Source organism: Mugil cephalus, chromosome 6 (assembly GCF_022458985.1).
Source record: "Mugil cephalus isolate CIBA_MC_2020 chromosome 6, CIBA_Mcephalus_1.1, whole genome shotgun sequence".
NCBI classification, from domain to species: domain Eukaryota; kingdom Metazoa; phylum Chordata; class Actinopteri; order Mugiliformes; family Mugilidae; genus Mugil; species Mugil cephalus.
This window is the reverse complement of record NC_061775.1, coordinates 27,551,852-27,568,956: the sequence shown is the minus strand read 5'-3', so window position 1 is coordinate 27,568,956 and position 17,105 is coordinate 27,551,852. Positions and strand designations below refer to the sequence as shown.

At 42.7% G+C, this 17,105-nt stretch overlaps 1 protein-coding gene across 1 annotated transcript in view; it reads right to left on the bottom strand.

The window, feature by feature from the left end:
- Positions 1-17,105, bottom strand: part of pik3r3b (phosphoinositide-3-kinase, regulatory subunit 3b (gamma)) — a 207,090-nt gene that overhangs the window by 96,506 nt on the left and 93,479 nt on the right. The window contains exons 5-6 of the mRNA XM_047587078.1: positions 14,052-14,183; positions 3,800-3,992 (exon numbers count right to left, since the gene is read on the bottom strand). Of these exons, the coding sequence (XP_047443034.1) occupies positions 3,800-3,992; positions 14,052-14,183 (325 nt within the window). The remainder of the gene's footprint in view (positions 1-3,799; positions 3,993-14,051; positions 14,184-17,105) is intronic.

The following is a 17,105-nucleotide window of genomic DNA, read 5'->3' as shown; positions in this document are numbered from 1 at the left end:
AGTAGCTTTGATTCACACTTATTTATTTTTGTCTTGGTGGCTTCAGGAGATTTCTGTACGACACATGAGATAGTGAATGTTGCCAGACCTCAGAGTTATTGTTTTAATTGGTTTCAGTAAAGCCCAAACAATGGGAGGTGTGTGATTGCCTAAACGCTGACAGACTGCGGGTGCATACTCCAGAAACAATCTAAAATGAATCAACATTTCCACACACATGCAAACAGCTAACGTGGAAATCTGCTGCAAATAGCGTGGCATGCTATGAAGCGCTGCCCTGCTCTTTATCCGCCCGTCGTGCACGTCAGAAGTGAACTGCTTGACCGGGCTACACAAACAAACCCCGCTTCCTGACTCACTGACTGCCTCCCCAAGTCCACGACACCTCCGCCACACACACATACACAATGCCACAAGGAGAAATTTCTTGGTAAATTCTGGAAAAACAGTTGCTTGTGGAGTGTAGAGAGAAGCAAAATAATACCCTCGGCCTCGTTAATGCCATTGACTCAGCGTTTCAACATCCAGCTCCTTAACTGCAGGATGTTGATGTTGCAGCTGAGCCAAGTATCATGCTTTTCCTTTGTTTTTTTTCCCCATTTCAGATCTTTTACTGAAAAAATATGAGTTGGCTCCAGGTAATCGTGCTTAATTTTGATTTGGGATTTATTGTGGAAATGAGGGGCGGTTGATCCGAGGACGGAGTTCCAGAAAAGGCCCCGCACTCGGCCAAGAAAGGTTTGTTTAGTTATTCAGCTGGCTGATTCATAAATGTTGAACGGAGCAGGGAAAACCCTCTCCGCCTGAACGCTGTGGGATTTTTCCAAGAGAAGTGACCAAGGTTGGAAAAAATTCAACGTTTTACGCAACAAATGTGAGAAGAAAAGTGTGTCGAACGTAATGTCCCACAGCTGTCAGGAAAGTACCTGATAAGGTTTTGATTTGAATTTGTGCAGAAGTTGAACTTCTTTAATGGCATCACGACCTCACAGCTTCAACATCTGACTACCAGGATCCAGGACATAGAGAAGCAGCATGGGAAAACATTTCTGAGAGGAAAGCTGTGGAAATTTACACAGTTCTTCGGTTCATTACAGGACACTTGAATGTTGCTTGAATCAGTGACGCAATAAACAGTGGTTAGTTCAATCTTGCAGATGTGACTTTTATCACTGCTGCTATGGCGAATGTCAAACGAAGACAGGAAACAAAACACTGGGAATAGAGGGTATTCATTGACATCCTGAGCAGCAAAAACACACGGTGAAATGTATCAGTAAATACAGAGAGACCTGGGAAAATGTGGATTATCAGATCAAATCACAAATCAGTTCTCCTAGTATTTATATGGACCTGATTTCAATACCAGGAAATACTATACTGATATTTAAGTATGACCCAATAGCTTTGTACCAGCTTCGTACTTTTTTATTTAAAAAAGTGGATTAGCCTCAGTTTCAGTTAGTTTTAGTTCATTTCAGTTATGATAAATAAGGATAAATAAAAGATGCTAACGCTAAGAGCTTTACTGAGAAGTAACGTTAGCCATACAATACGTAACTTAAGGTATGACTTAATCAAAAAAAATACAGCATAAATTTATATTACCTGACATTAAATGTGAACCATAACATCAGGTCCCTGTGCCTTGATTCTAGTTGTTTTTTCCTGATGCAGCGATCCATTTCCTTTTCTTTGGCTTTCAGGAGCCTGTAAAAATATATTTCTGACTGCTTTTTAAATCAGCTCTTCCCCATTTATTTTATTTAGTTTTAAACTTTAGACACTATTAAAGTCTACACAGTAAAATCAAGAGTTACTCTTAACACTTTTAAAGTGTCTATATGGGTCTATATGAGTGTTAATTTAACCCTTTTTCGAGTGTTGGTACCTTTACACTAAGTTAGTGTAAATTTGACTCTTCTTGTAGTTAAATTTAACAGTGTCTAACAGTATTTAGGCAAATTTTTTTAACACTTAACACTTTTCAAACTTGCAGCACAAATATTAGAACATGCAACAGTAAGGCACAATGTATGTATGTAGCGTTAGCACCATTTTAGCACGCTAGCTAGCTAGCAACTCCGAACCATTAGCATCGTCTTATCACGTTTTATATCTATGGTTACAAAGTGCATGACTCGTCTCACTCAGACAAAAACGTCAAGCCAAACGTACCGTTTACTGCCGTTACTCTCTTTCTATGTTCCAGTGAGGCCAGGCATGCATGCTAACCATGCTAACTATGCTAACCGCTAGCTCATTAAGCAGGTGTTCGGCTGGTTAGTAACAGCGCGACGAGTAAAGTTTCCGTGGCTGCAAAATGACTTCGTTTAATACGGGATCAGAGTTTAGAGTAAGAAGTTCGGTGTTAATATTTAAACATTTACACCTAGAGGTTTGATTTGGTGGCACTTCCCCTTTTTACACTCGGTTTTGACAACAACTATTTATCGACTGAGAGTTCATTATAATGGATTAACTCAACTAGTTTATGTCTAGTTTAACACCGAGAATTCAACTCTTCTCAATTTTCTGTGTATGATTCAAACTAATGCTGCTAATCTCCAATGCTCATCTGCCCCTTTTTTTCCATTCAGTGGCCGTAACCACGGAGACTTCCACTTCCTGTGACGTCACGCACACGCCCTCTATTGACATGAGTCGAGGCTCTGCTTGGGTCTTTGTTTAGATGCTGTAATTATCAACAGCACACGCAAAGTCCACGTGAATTCCAGTAAATACAGTAAATGAGAACGCCACAAAATAAGCAACAGCACACAACATGGTGAACCCGAAATCATCTATCATGGTTTGGTGAAGAACACCACAGAGCTGAGGTGGAGCTTCCTCCATCAGTTGCATGCGGTTTCTTCCAGGATGAAAACATGGAGGCGAGTTAGGTCTCTTGTACTGAGGCTACTTATCAAAGTTAAAAGAGGAAACTGTTAGTTCCAGTCTGCTGATAATTGAGTCTGGACATCCCCAGCTACAGTTACCAGGAACACGAACTGAATTTTCACTTTCTCATCAAAGATAAACAATCGATGATATTGTCAAGAGCCAAAGGCACTTGGTCGTCTGAGTGTTTCAAGGTAAATGGTTCATTTTCAGCTCGAGCTACTTAGAAAGTAATCCAATAAGTGAAGCGAGACAGTGACAATGTTGTTTCTAACTGAGATTTCCATCAGTTTATTGCTTACACATACTAGTTTTAAAGTTTCCAGGCCTGGAAGCCACACAGGACGTTGGTCTGGAGTCTCTGCATTGGGAAATGATTATGTTCTGATTGGTTGGAGGAATACTTAATTGGGCGCTAAGGGAATATTTGAGCCAAAACACACCCCATGATGGAATCCAAATGACGATTTTTATTTAGATTAATACTTATGATTCTGGCTACACCAGGCTACCGTCCATGGTGACCCAAGTTTCCGAATTCGAATTCGGGGAACTCCATGTTTCCATCATATTTCAATCAACTATTGTTCCTACTGGTCTGGAGAATTGTGTCTACACCAAGCTAAAGGACTACTTCCTTTAAACAACATGTTGAATTATCTGAAAAACAAATGGTTAAATGCTTTGTTGGGCTTTTCCTGTGTGGGCATCTCTGGATCATCATCTATCATCTAGAAACATCACGTGACCTTCACCTGGATGAATTAATGGATTCCATACTGTGTGTCAAAGCTTTAAGGTTGGAGCAGCTTGTACATAAGGTTGTGTTTTTTTTTTTTTACATATTAAGCCCGATGTATGTGAGCAAGCTGCTCTCAGCTAATGCTTAAATAAATACCTGACAAGAGACTGCTTGAAGATCACGTCGGCGAAGGCCTGTCCCAGGAGCCGGGGGCTGGCCTGGGTGTGCTGGCTGACCCGGTCCAGGTGTCTGCTGAGGTGGACCAGGAGCTGGTGGTTGGCCTGAGGGACGCTGGGAGACTCCAAGATCCTCTTCATCCTCTCGCCGCACTCCTCCACACTCTGACTCTCTACGGGACAATAGCAGAGAGGTTATTTAGACCAAACGCAACAATACTTTCATGACGCTGTGATGTGGTGTGGTGTGGCTGAGGATGTAAATCTCTCTGATGTGGCCCTTTGTACGGGATGAGCTCCTGCCCACAGAAAACTGAATGTATTCGGTTTTATGTACATGGGATGAGGCTGATGTCGACACAGCATAAAGACACATTCCAGTCATGTATTTTCAGCCATCACTGATTGTTTCATTGTATAGAAAACCTTCTAGCTTATTGTTGGCGCTGGAACAAATACATTTTCCTGAGCACAATTTCACTAAAAACATAAGGAGAAATAATGCAAATATGAGCACAGATCTATCTATAGATACGTAGACAATTACAATGTAAATCCCAGAGAGGCCTGTGGCAGTAGATGTGCATTCATGTTTTGCATAAAAGTTCACTTCAGCGCTAAATGCGTTATCATTAGAGGAACTGTAATCCATGGCTGGAGGTGCTGAATTTGACAGCAGAGCTTTGTAAGAATCTGAAATGCAAAAGTGAATAAAGAAAATACATACAACACGGGCCCAAGAAAATAATGCTGATTTTGTCAACATACATTTATTCAACAGACGAATTAAGAGGCCACGAATATGTCAGAGCAACGTTACTGCTGTGCTCCTGTTGTTCTGCCTTTCCCCATTTATCCAAAGTAGTTGTTCGGTGCACAGAGGAGGAGGTGAGCGACACACAGTGCCCCCTGGGTAATGTAGTTTAAGTGCAGTTTTGAATCAACAGGAGAGGTTACAGAGTCCCACTGCGCCAGACTACTGGTGCACTTAGGCCATAAATAAATGATAAATGTATAAATAAATGTAGATTGAAAGGTGAAAAGGTAAAAGTAACTTGGGTAACCTCACGTCTACTCTGCTAAGAAGTTTTGTCCAGAAAGGAACTTCACACTAACTTTTAATGACCAGAATGTTAAGACAGGACAGGCAGATGGACTCATCTCTAAGATTTCATCTCAGATAAGCGTCAGCTTTGGAGTCGCTGGAGTCTGGCTCACAGCGTCTTCTTGGTTCCAGCCTTACATTACGTTCAGATCAAGTGTTTCACAGTAGCAAAGAAAACCTGCTGCTTTACAACGCAACTGGTAATCAGACTAAGTGAGATGAAAGAGCTTGCATCTGTGCATCATGAGCCTGCAGGACAGCTGAGCAGACACCCTGGATACCACATGCATAAACATCTATCACATTAAAAAACATTTCAGCCTTTTCGCTCGTCCGCTCTGAACACAGAGCAGACGTCCCTGCTGCGCCGCCCGGCGAGAGGCTCTTCCATCAATATCCATCCGAGCATGTAGCCAACTGCATGCTGGCTTTGAGGAGATGTAAGGCCTTGGCAGGGACATTGTGATTTGAATTCAGACCTGGTCCAGCAGCCAGCTGCTAGCCAGAGAGCTCCACACACACTATGGAGAAAATCACAGGGCCTTCGTCCACGGGTTGGCTGTAAAAGTGACACAGCGGGAGGCAGCGCAGGGGATAATACCGATTCTCTTTCTTGTATTAGCCAGGGTTCAGACAATGGGCGGTGTTTGAGGAGGACCAGACGTATTGACGGGCGTTCCTCACCACAGGCCCTTCACCGTGGCAAACAAGCTGCAAACAAGAAAACATCTGTGCCTGAACCTGCTGTGTGCCGGGTTTATGACGGCGAAGACTCTGCAGGAGAGCGCAGATCTGCCACTGAACAACAGACTAATGATTCTGCACAAGAATCCACCAAACGCGTCCATTTATCTCCATCTGGGTCTATCTGTCTGCTCACAGGTTTTTTATTTGGAACTGATCTCTTCCTCTGGATTTTACTGCATATGCCTGATTTAAAATCACAACTTGTTCCTGCAAGATAAATTGCTGGGCCTGTGTTACACCATTACGGCTCAGTGCATTACATCAGTGTGACTACTGTGTAGTATTTTACTTAAATCTGACTTATGTGGCAGCAACCACGTCTTGCCTGTAATTATTCCGGTCGTTGCATCACTGTATATTTCCAGTTTTTATTTCTCTAAATTGTATATATTGTTTTTTTATTTTTTCTGGCTAAGTTAACTTTTATTTAAATGACCACACATTTGGCCAATAAAGAGATTCTGATGCACTCCATTAAATGTCTTATTATCCACTAATACATCCATAAAATACATCCATATAGAGATATTTTGTCCTTATCTGAGTATAATAATAGGCCACAGAGATTAAACTATGAGGTAAATTAAGGTTCAGACACGTGAATGATTGACCTTAATGAAAACAACACCACAACCACACCTAAAACAGAAAACCAGAAAGTAAAAGAAGGGTTGGTTTTATGAAATGCCAATATTTTTTTTTTCTGTTTGGATAAAAAGTGAGTTAATCTTTGCAGAAGAAACTGGTTCATCCATCCATCCATCCATCCATCCATCCATCCATCCATCCATCCATGCAGGTGTGGTAAGCCTGATATGAATTGGCTGAAGTTAAAAAGCATTGTTGGTGCAGGCCAAGTTATTCCAGATGCCTCTCTCCCTACCAACACATTCTAGTTGCCAGGCCAGTCTAAGTATGTAATGCCCCCGCTTCTTCATGTTGAAAGGCACCAATTTAGGTGGTTCGGGCATCTGGTGAGGAATTCTCCTTTGGATGTTCAATGGAAACAACTGAAGCTCCAGTGAAGGTTAATCAGCTAAAACAACATACATAGTTACGGTCAATAAGCAACTAGAGGTATGGTTAAAATAGAATTCATTTTAGAACTTCACGTTTCAGCCGGAGTTACATTTATTGCACAGACTTTTTACTGTCCCATCCCAATCACACGGTGAATAGAGACTCCCATCCTGCTTGAATCCCACAGGAAACATGTCACCAGTGAGAATACATGACCATCCGTCACTGCATCCTCCAAAGCCATGAATATATTTGTCATCTATGGGCTGGTATTATGAAAACATAAGAAAACCAACTTATTGGATTTAAAAAAAAAAGTGATTGAACATTGTTCTCAGGTTCTCTTTGTTTGTGATTCAGGACATGGTTTATCAAAATATAAAGCTGATGAGTAACAGTCACAGATGTTCATATTTAAGACCCAACTCCCCATCCGTCTAAAAACTGAGGAAACATCTAAATGGGACTCTGGTCCATCCATTAACCCGTGTTGTGTGTATCGAGGGTGTAAGGCTGATATGAATTGACTAAAATAAAAAGAAACTGAAAGTGTTCAAATCAATCCCAACAGCGAAGAGCTTTACACAGAGAGAGGAAGGAACTCACAGAACAACTGAGTGCATGTTTGGCAGAGAACTAAAGAGAAGGAGGAAGCAGCTCAGGGCTTCCACTAATCCCACTGACATTCAAAAGAATAAAAACCCACACCCTTTAATTCAATATTATATTTTAATTAGGCTAATAAAACCATAAGCCATAACCCTGAAGACTTCCATGGTTTACCTGGCACCAATAGACGGAGGTCGGTCCATGGTAAGGTATGGAGAAGGACAGGTAGAGGATGTTTTCAGTTAAAGGTGGGGGAAAGAAGACATTTTCAGTTTGCATGTCTAGCTGTGTGAAGTCTGACATTGTGCAAATATTGTAGACTGTTCAAACTCCGTTGGGAAAACATATGAATTCGCTCAGCACTAACGTCCAGCCGGAGTCCTGGAGCTATCTCCACCGACTAGAAGAACAACAAGTGACTCTACACATGGTCTGAACTTCACCAGATCTCTAAATCAATTACACCACGAGACAGAAGACACTGAGGTGTCTCTAAAACAAAAGACGAACTGGTGGTGCTTTAAAGGCAAATGGCCTCATTTAGAGTTAAATTGATTCACAAATAAAATCTACTAAATGACTTGTGTGCACCGTACTGTATGTGTAAGACCTTTAACCATCCACCAGACGGATCCGTCTTCCTGTGTGTTACCATGTGTGTTTGGGGGCTGGAGTCTGCAGGGCAAAGGTCACAGAGACACAGAGAAGGGGTCAAGAGGTTTCAGTGGGAGGAGTCAAGTGGCTTTGTCTAATAACCATCAGCGTGAATCTGTGTATTTGACGCGTATATCGTCCTCAATTCAAGTACTACAGTTTAAAAGTTCTGAATGTCTAAATGTTAATACATAGAGCACAGCTCGTGCATCTCTGATTAAAATGCAGAATACAGGACTGTAACTAATGCTTCTGTATAAATCACTGATAATGTGTCACGTTAAAAAAATTAAAGAAACGCTCGGCCGTGATAAATCAAGTGAATTTGACCATAAACGTGATTCATTGCCATCATTTAAAGAACATAATTTCTTGTCTTTTTTTCTTTTTAAATCTCTTTCCAACTTATTGTGCAGAGAACATCAAACCAAGCAACAGTGAACACCGTCTCACCCCTGACTCACCAACCCACCCTTACAACTCAGCAACCAACACCACTAAAATACACCAAAACACTCACCAGTGCTCCAAATTTCAAGCTCTCAATGGAAGAGGAAACCTTGCATAGAATCTACATTAGGGCTCCAGGTCAAGGTAAGAGATTATTCCAAATGTACAAGAGAGAGTACCTCCTTTACCCACCATAGAAACAATGAGGGCTTCGCTTGACTTCCAGCTAGAGAGAATTAATCTACAAGTAATCAACGATGTAAATGCCAAACCATTAGACTTGATGTTCGTAAGCTCGCGGTTGGGGCTGGAGGGGAGTAGTGTGCCAGAGAGGCAGTATGCAAGTCAGGAGCTATGATGTTCACAGATAAGAGAGAATTCCTCAAAAATACTGTATTCTCCAGTAAAATGTCTAAAACATATGTCCCACCGAGGCCGAACTGTATGTGAATCTCAGACAACCAGGGTCTCAAATACGAAGGATTTTATCCAGCGTATCCAGTATTCAGGCAATCAGTACATAGAAATAACTATAACTCCTAAAATAATGATTAAAAATGCTTGTGAATGTAATGTTTGGTGTCATTTTGGCCACTGTCCAGGAGAAGCGGTGACTCGGGAAGTTCAGGGGCTCTTGAGGTGTGTGCTTTGTGTGGCTGTGTGTGTGTTTTTGGGTGGGCAGGTGGGTGGTGATAGATGGCTGACAATCTGCTGCAGCCTGATGGAGGTCAGGGAAGTCACCTCTGTCTGTCTGACCAGTACTGATCACACAGTCCTCCTCCGTCTGCTATTATGGATTAGGATGGATGGTTGACCCCGCCGGTCAATAGAGGTCAAGGCTGGAGAGGGAACTTGGCCTGGCCCATCTGGCCCCGTGGGACTCAGGGAGACTGGACAACTGGACAAGTGGGATGGGATTTAGCTGCGGCTCTAGCTTGGGGCGGTTTTGGAGATAATCCAGATGAATGAATTTTTTATTTTCCTTAAAAAGGTCTGATTAGGGTTCTCCCTGTGTCTGCGTGGGGTTTCTCCAGGTACTCCAGTTTCCTCCCATCTCCAAAGACATGCTCGTTAGGCTGATTGGTGACTCTAAATTGAGCCTAGGTGTGAGTGTGAGTGTGAATGGTTGTTTGTCTCTGTGCTAGTCCTGAGATAGACTGGAGACCTGATCAGGGTGTACCCCGATGACAGCTGGGATAGACTCCAGCAACCCCCTCGACCCCAGTGAGGATAAACGGTTGAAGATGAGATGAGATAAGGTCTGATTAGGTAAGAATGTCACTTCCTACTGGTTCATTTCAGGCTTATTTTGATGATTCTAATTATGAGGACACATGAGGACACACAAAATAATAATAAGTAGCTAAAAATCTCCAACGCTGAGACATTTAAACCCCTTAAAACCACTGTACTGACTCATCTGCAGGGAAAAAGAAAGATTAGATGCCGCCACAATGCCAAGTGGCGCCAAGAGCCCTCTCTAGCCAAGAACGGATGGTGGGCGACATGTCAAGCGACTGAAAATGCTGACTTCTCCTTTCTGAGGAGTACGCATCATTTTCTTTCTCAGCCTATGCAAAGGCAGCTCCATTAGGTAATTGGATTCCCCAGTTTGATGTGGAAGAACATGCAAAAAAAAAAGAAAGAAAAAAGAGCAGCATCTTAAATCCCATCCCAAGCCCAAGATGGGCCTAATCAGGACGTTGGTCTTTAGGAGCCAATCTGAGCAGCTGGCATCCAAAAATCAGTTGTAAAGACTAAAAACTAAAAAAGAGCAGAGGCTGTGACAGCTGCACTTGCTTTTCTGTCCGCATACTTTTGACTATTACACACAGCGGCTAATGAAGAAATGTTGTCTAAGGCTTCCTCGGGTCCAGATGGACAGTGGTCAATCAGAGTCGGCCAGCTGGCCTTTATCCTCACAGACAATGACCTCTCTGAGACCATTAAGGTTAACTAACTCTCGCAAAAAAAAAAAAAAATAATGAATGTGTAAAGACAGCAAAGGATGAAAAATAGGCTCTTGGGGAGGCTTAAAGAAAAGGAATGAATAAAGAGCAGAGGGTGGGACGCGGAGAAGGCCTCTGATTAAAGCATTAAGATAAGTGACTCAGACCAAAGTCAGAAGAGGAAAGAATGAAGGAGGCAGTAACAGTGGTCCTTTAAAGAATTTCAAAATCACAAACAGCATCTCATCTAGGAATTGAAACTGTCTGAGAAGCTGTTCATACATGACGCATACGCATCATAATTATCGTGTCCTTCTTTGGAAATAAAAATAGAAAAGTGATAAAACTGAAAAATGGCACATGACAAAAAGGTTTGTTGTGGTCAGGAGAAGAGAGGAGGATTACAAAGACAACAAGTATAATTATTCTGTTACAAAAACAAGAAGAGAATGAAGACAGCTCTAAAACAGGAAAGTGTCTGGTCTAAATTAAGGGTTAAACAGACTCTGAATTCACACACGTCCATTTTTAGATAGAAATTAGCCTTTAAAAACGTATCTATTCCCTTTTTGGAGGAGGTGAAACCAAAGTGTCCCACTGGTGGGCGTGTAGGGTTCACATGGGTTTTTGAAAAATCCCTTCCCACTTCCAAACATTTTATTTTTATTTCTAACAGTGCGAGGGGATTTCCCAAACATGGTGCCACTTGAAAAAAAAAAAAAGAAAAGAAAAGAAAAAATGAAACCATGGATCAGATGAAGAAATGACTTGTGTCCTGGAGAGAAGAACAGCCAGAAGACAGGTGAGGAGCTTCATCCACACCCAAACAAATCTTTGTCCAGAAGAATTATTTCAGAAATAAGAAAAACTTTATTTGTTTGGACTCGGGTCGGGAAGTTCCCGCACTAAGACCTGACATTAACATCCATCTGTCTGTCTTTAAGTTCCTGTGTCTTCACACGCGTCCCCAGCCAAGAATTGAGATCTGATCTCAGTGTGTGTGTGTGTGTAAGTCAGCAGCAGCGCCACCATGTGGTCAGTAGAATATTGTATCAGCTGCTGTCTCTGATAGATCTCTATCTACCACTGGACCAGAACCAGGAACACATGGTTGGAGACTTGGAGACATGATCCAGAATTAATTCTAATTTAGATGCGTTTCTTCTTTAGTTAGTAACTTCAACTCCAGCTCCAAGGCCAGAATCTTTTAACAGGCTCATCACTAATGAACAGACGCCACTTATACAGGTGATCATTTCTATCAGTGGATGAATGAATGAGTTAAACTCTTCCACACATCAGCTGTTGAGTATTTCTAATGTGAAAAGTGAGTTTTTCTTTCCCGTCACCTTCATGTTTGTTGTGGAGGTTTGTAAAATGTCTCATGTTTCAGCCTGGTCCACGTCAGAAACCATTAAAAATCTATCCCTGACCAAAAGTTTTCAAAAGTCTGTGGTCCTAAAAATCTCTGGACTCTATGAAAAATATTGAATGTTACTGCATTTTTAATTTGAAACTTTTCTTTTAACCACCAATTGAAACACTAAAATAGCTAAAACAGCTACTATAATGAGAGAAAAGTTCACCAATGCCTGGGTTTCAACTGAAAAGGAACTACATTTCAAACAATCCGCTTCTATTAAAAATTTTTGATTTAGTTCAGCGTTTCTAAGAAGTCTGGGATTCAGACCTGGTTGGAAAAACAAACTGAATATACATCGCTATCGTCCACATCAGCATCTTGGGTTTGTGAATCAGTTTCTTATGGATTATATGGAAAATAAATAGATCCGCATGAATCTCTGATATGTTGGAGTCTAAGGCACCAGGCTGGGACAGCAAGCAAATACTTTGTTCTTCAGGGATCCCCAGGTATTAATACTGTACAATCTCAGCCACTTTGACTTCACAGATAAAAATAAAAAAAGACTTGTTGCTGTTCGAGGTTCCTAAATATGTCTTTCACTTCCAACGGGATTATCCTCAGACAGGCTCCAGAAAGGACCCGATGCACCCTCTCAGAGTTGTTTAGCCTGCCCTAAAATGCTTCCATGAATAAGTAAACATTTTTTTTTTTTTTTAAAGAAAAAGTGGCTTTCATCACTTAACAGGACGAGGACCGAGAGACGGCGAAGTTCTTACATAATTCAGGGGGTTTGCAGTTGGAAATCGTGTAGAGGAGTCATATTTTAGGAGGAGGTTGAAGGTACACTGGTGTGAATTTCCTGATACCTCTGGTCCAAAAAAAAATAAATAAATAAAATAAAAAGAGAGAGTTAATACACACATCCTTGCTCATGTGTTCGTCTGCCTTTGACTTTTATTTCCACACACCAGCACGCACACTGCCCACACACAGCACGAAACGCAGGATATCAAGGGAGGGCTTATGAAAAATAAATAGGAGCGAGGAGTCCCTAAAAGCCGGAGAGAGGAGGGTATGCTGGGCGAGGTGGGCGGCAGGTGAAAGGGTGAGCCGGGGGGTCAGCTATAACAGAACATGAGAAGCATGGAGAGACAGAGAGGCTTGTTCTGGGCTACGTTTCAGCTTCAGAGTCGTGTTTTCGTCGAATCCTCAAGAAGCCAGTACATTAGCAGGAATTTTGACGCTGACGAGAGGTTACAGCCCTCGTCGTCCTTAGGTCCAGATGTGGCAGAGCTCTGTCAGGGGTGACAAGTGTCAGCGCTTATGTCGAGTGACAGGAGCATGAAAACACCATGAGCTCCGTTTGAGCTCCACGGTTTCACCCTGCAGAGCGTGAGAGTGGAGGGAACAGGGAGCACATGACGGAGGATGCAGCCGCAGGCCTCAGCCCACACCAAACGACCTCAGACACGGAAATGATGCTTAAAGCAACAGGGACGTTGTTTTTATGTGGTTCATAATCAAGTTGGTAGCGTGCGATTTTTTTATTCTTATTCACGTTTCACTGTCTTATTCAAGACTAAATCTTAAGTCTGTCCCTAGACATGGACAATCCACCCATGACCTTAAAGATCTACCGGGCCGATCGGGTCAGTTGCAGTGATGGATGAAGAATAAAAGCAACACCAGGCTATATGCAGTGATCAGCCACAACATTAAGACCACTGACAGGAAGAAGTGAATAATATTTAAACCATCTTGTGACGATTTAATGTTCTGCTCTGAAACTTTTGGAGCTGGCATTCATTGGTGTGGATGTTACTTAGACATGTAGCACCCACCTGGACCAGACCAAACCCCCCCCCCCCCCCCCCATCTGATAACAATGACACTCAGTGATGACAGCAGCCATTGTTGTATTGGTGCACATATAAAAGTCCAAACAGTCCAAAGTCCAAGTGGAGTAAGACGAGTATCAAATTCAGAGTACTGTCATATCTGGATTAATAGTGGGATATTAGACTCTCTGTGCGTTGGATGTTGCTAATGCTGCTGCTGCTGTGGCTCAACAGAAGTAAATCCCTGCAGCCTGGTTTGACATCTGGTGGAGTTTTAAAATGATACATCTCATGTGAGTGCAGGATATCAGATCACGTGGGGTTTTTCTACCTCATAAACCTGTACCTTGGTGAATGACTTTGGGGCGTCTTCATAGCCCGTTAACCCTCTGCATTGCTAATTACGACATGTGATAAAATACTTTATATAATTTAGTCATTTTCGCTAACTGACGTGTTTTTGTCCACCTGTTGTGTGCTGAGGGTCGCTGTACCTTGAGCAGTGTAGACCAGCTCGCTGTAGACGGTGGCAGGGATGATGGGGGCGGGAAGATCCTGCAGGAAACCTCTGAGAGCATCGGTCAGGGAAACCACGTCGTAGTGATCCAAATCCACCGAGACCGGATCTAAGAGGACGAGAAACAGAAGGAGAGAAGTGTTATGGTGTTGTGTGGGTCAGGAAGCTCTAAGAAATCTCTCATCACTTTTAGATTTTATAAGACTCATGCAACGACTATATATATATTGATACACATCCTGCACATTAGACCATTGCTAATAATTCTGGTCACCCTCTAGCCTTTTTCTGTAGCGCCACCATCTGGCTGACTTTTGCCCTTGCCACACAACATAATTCATATTCTAACAAGACACATGCTGAGTTGAGCTTTGAATGTACAATAAACAGAAACTTAACCCTAGCAAAGTACATTTTCTTAAATCCAAGTAGAGTTTGGTTAATTTGTAAGTAGATAATGTTCTCTAAGCTCAACACCACTGACGGAATAAATGCACCAATTTGAGAACTGATTGTTGGTTGGTGGTCAGAGCCTTGGAGGCTTCGTTGTGTCCTTATCAGCTGGTTTTTGAAAAGAAAAGAATTCAACAGAGACTCCAGAGCAGATGCTAATGGCGGTGCTAACAGCTAGCATGCCAAGAAACCATCAGCCTAATGTACTCTGTGATGATGTAATAGCATTGGTCCCAAACTCTTTATCAGCAGAGGGAGTGTGAGACAGGGTCAGCGGTGATGTGATTGGTCTCACGTCTCATGGTCAGTTGTTTCTGGGAAACGAGAAACACCGTGAGTCAGCGCGCTGATAACAAAGATGCTGAGATGTCCGATCCCCGGAGAGAGTTTACAAATCTGCACAACTCTAGACCAAACAACTGATAGCGAGGCTCTGTGCGTCTACGCCGCCGCTCCGGCAGATTAGGCAAAGGACAAAGCACACGACGCCACAGGACGGTTTTGTCGTCCTCCATCTTTCACCTCAACCTTCCTCCACCACGCTGCCTCCACTTGTCCTTCCCCGTTTACGCTCTTAACCCCCCCCCCCCCCCCCCCCCCACAGCTTTCCTTCATCTACTTCCTCCCTCTTGACCTTTCTCCCGGTTGCTTTTTATCTTTTATCTTCCTACACCAGGTCCCAGCTGCTCTTCTTTTTGCTTTCTTGTCTGTCACTTCTCCATCCGCCTTCATCTTCCTCATCGCAACCTCCTCCTCCTCCTCCTCCTCCTCCACCCGCCCTCTGCACCATATGCACAGACCCTCTGGAGTCAGAGAGGCTGTTAAATCCCATTGATTTGCTTCTCTAACTGATGCCTGAATAAACTTAACCAATCACCACAGGCCAGTAAACCACCAGGCCATTAATATCAATGGATGACCTCTTCACACGGCGGCGATGAGGCTTGTGTTATCATGCAGTGATTTGTCTGGGGGATTCGATCATCCCAACACCCAGACGGGGCAAATTTGGTGCTGCAATGGGACCCCAGCTCGTGAAAACACATTAATACCCTTTTTCTTGTATGTATACGCACATGTGTGTGTGTGTGTAGTTGGAGGGGTATTAGAGCGTAAAACAATTTGATTCCTGAGGACCAGATTGTAATTTCTTAATTTGAGAGAGCTCTTCTTTATTAGGTTGGGATTTGTGCTGGTGATAATAGCAACAGTGGCAACGCTGTTATATATTAGCGAGTGCTTCTGGCACAACAAAAGATAGCAATAGTATCTAATTATGATGCTTTACTGCATGCGAAAATGTAATTTTCAGTAGGGAAATTAAATACAAGCTCCTTCCCTTTTGTTTATGTGACATTTTAAAATCAACCAGCTGTTCACCTGTTAATGATCCAGAAGGGAAAGTTGATAATAAGGCAGATACACTCATCTAAGTTACATTAAGCTGCACTTACAGCTACAAGAAGAATCAAGTGCTGCAGCAAGTGGATTACTTCTTCAGAGAGTTCAACAGGATGCACTGATCAGGCATAACATTATGACCACCTTCCTAATGTTGGGTAGGTCTCCCTTGTGCCTCCAAAGCAGTTGTGATTGGTGGTGTCCTGTGTTGCCTGGCAACAGAATGGCTCTTTAGATCATCCCACAGATACTTGATCTGTTTGGGATCTAGAGAATCTGGAGGCCAGGTCAACACCTAGTGATGTTCTTCAGTTTTTTGTGCGTGTGTCTGTGTCAGGCTGCATCCTGCTGGGGATGGCTGCATCAGGTGGGTGTAGATGGGTGCTGCATGTCTAAGTAACATCCACATGATTGTTTTACTTCATTCCGTCATTAATTAGCGTTCATAGCGTTGAGTAAGATTTGACTGTAATGGTAAAAGTCATGTGTCAGAGGAAGCACAGCAGACAACATGGAAGCTCCCAATACAAAGACCCCAGCTGTTTAGAACCAACAGCCTTCACCCTGTGATGCTAACCGCTGCTAAAGGCTGCTATCAGACGGGACTCACAACACAACAAGGTCAGTTTCTCTAGCCAGACAACCCCGTTCAGTGAGGAAGCAACGTGATATTTTGACTAGAGTTAAACCATGTTCGGCCTGTAAAAGAGGGGCTTTGTTCAACCACTGCATGTCAGACGATGACGGTACTTCTGCAAACCCTTTGGATTCTGAATAAAGCTGATACTGTATGTGTGAACCCAAACAATGTGTTGGCCAGTCATGTGTTAGTTACGACTTCAAAGAGCGGAGAGAGGGAGGCGGTGGTGACAGAAACGGCTTGTCTAAGACACATTTCCCTGAGACACGACTGCCCGTCTTTCCCACGCCAACAGAAAAATGGCACAATTGTTCAGAGGAAACGCACATGATTTCTTTGAAGCCACCAGGCTCATTATTTACAGCTGTGAAGTACCAGACGAAGATAATACGGACACAGATGAATAAGGTTTTTACGGGCATTTGCCAAAGAGGCATCACACGGCAAATTAAGGACGACTATTTTTAATCCATGATGGAAAAGGCGGAGGTTCCAAATGGAGCCGTTTGTTTGGATCAGACAACAAAGATGTCTGAT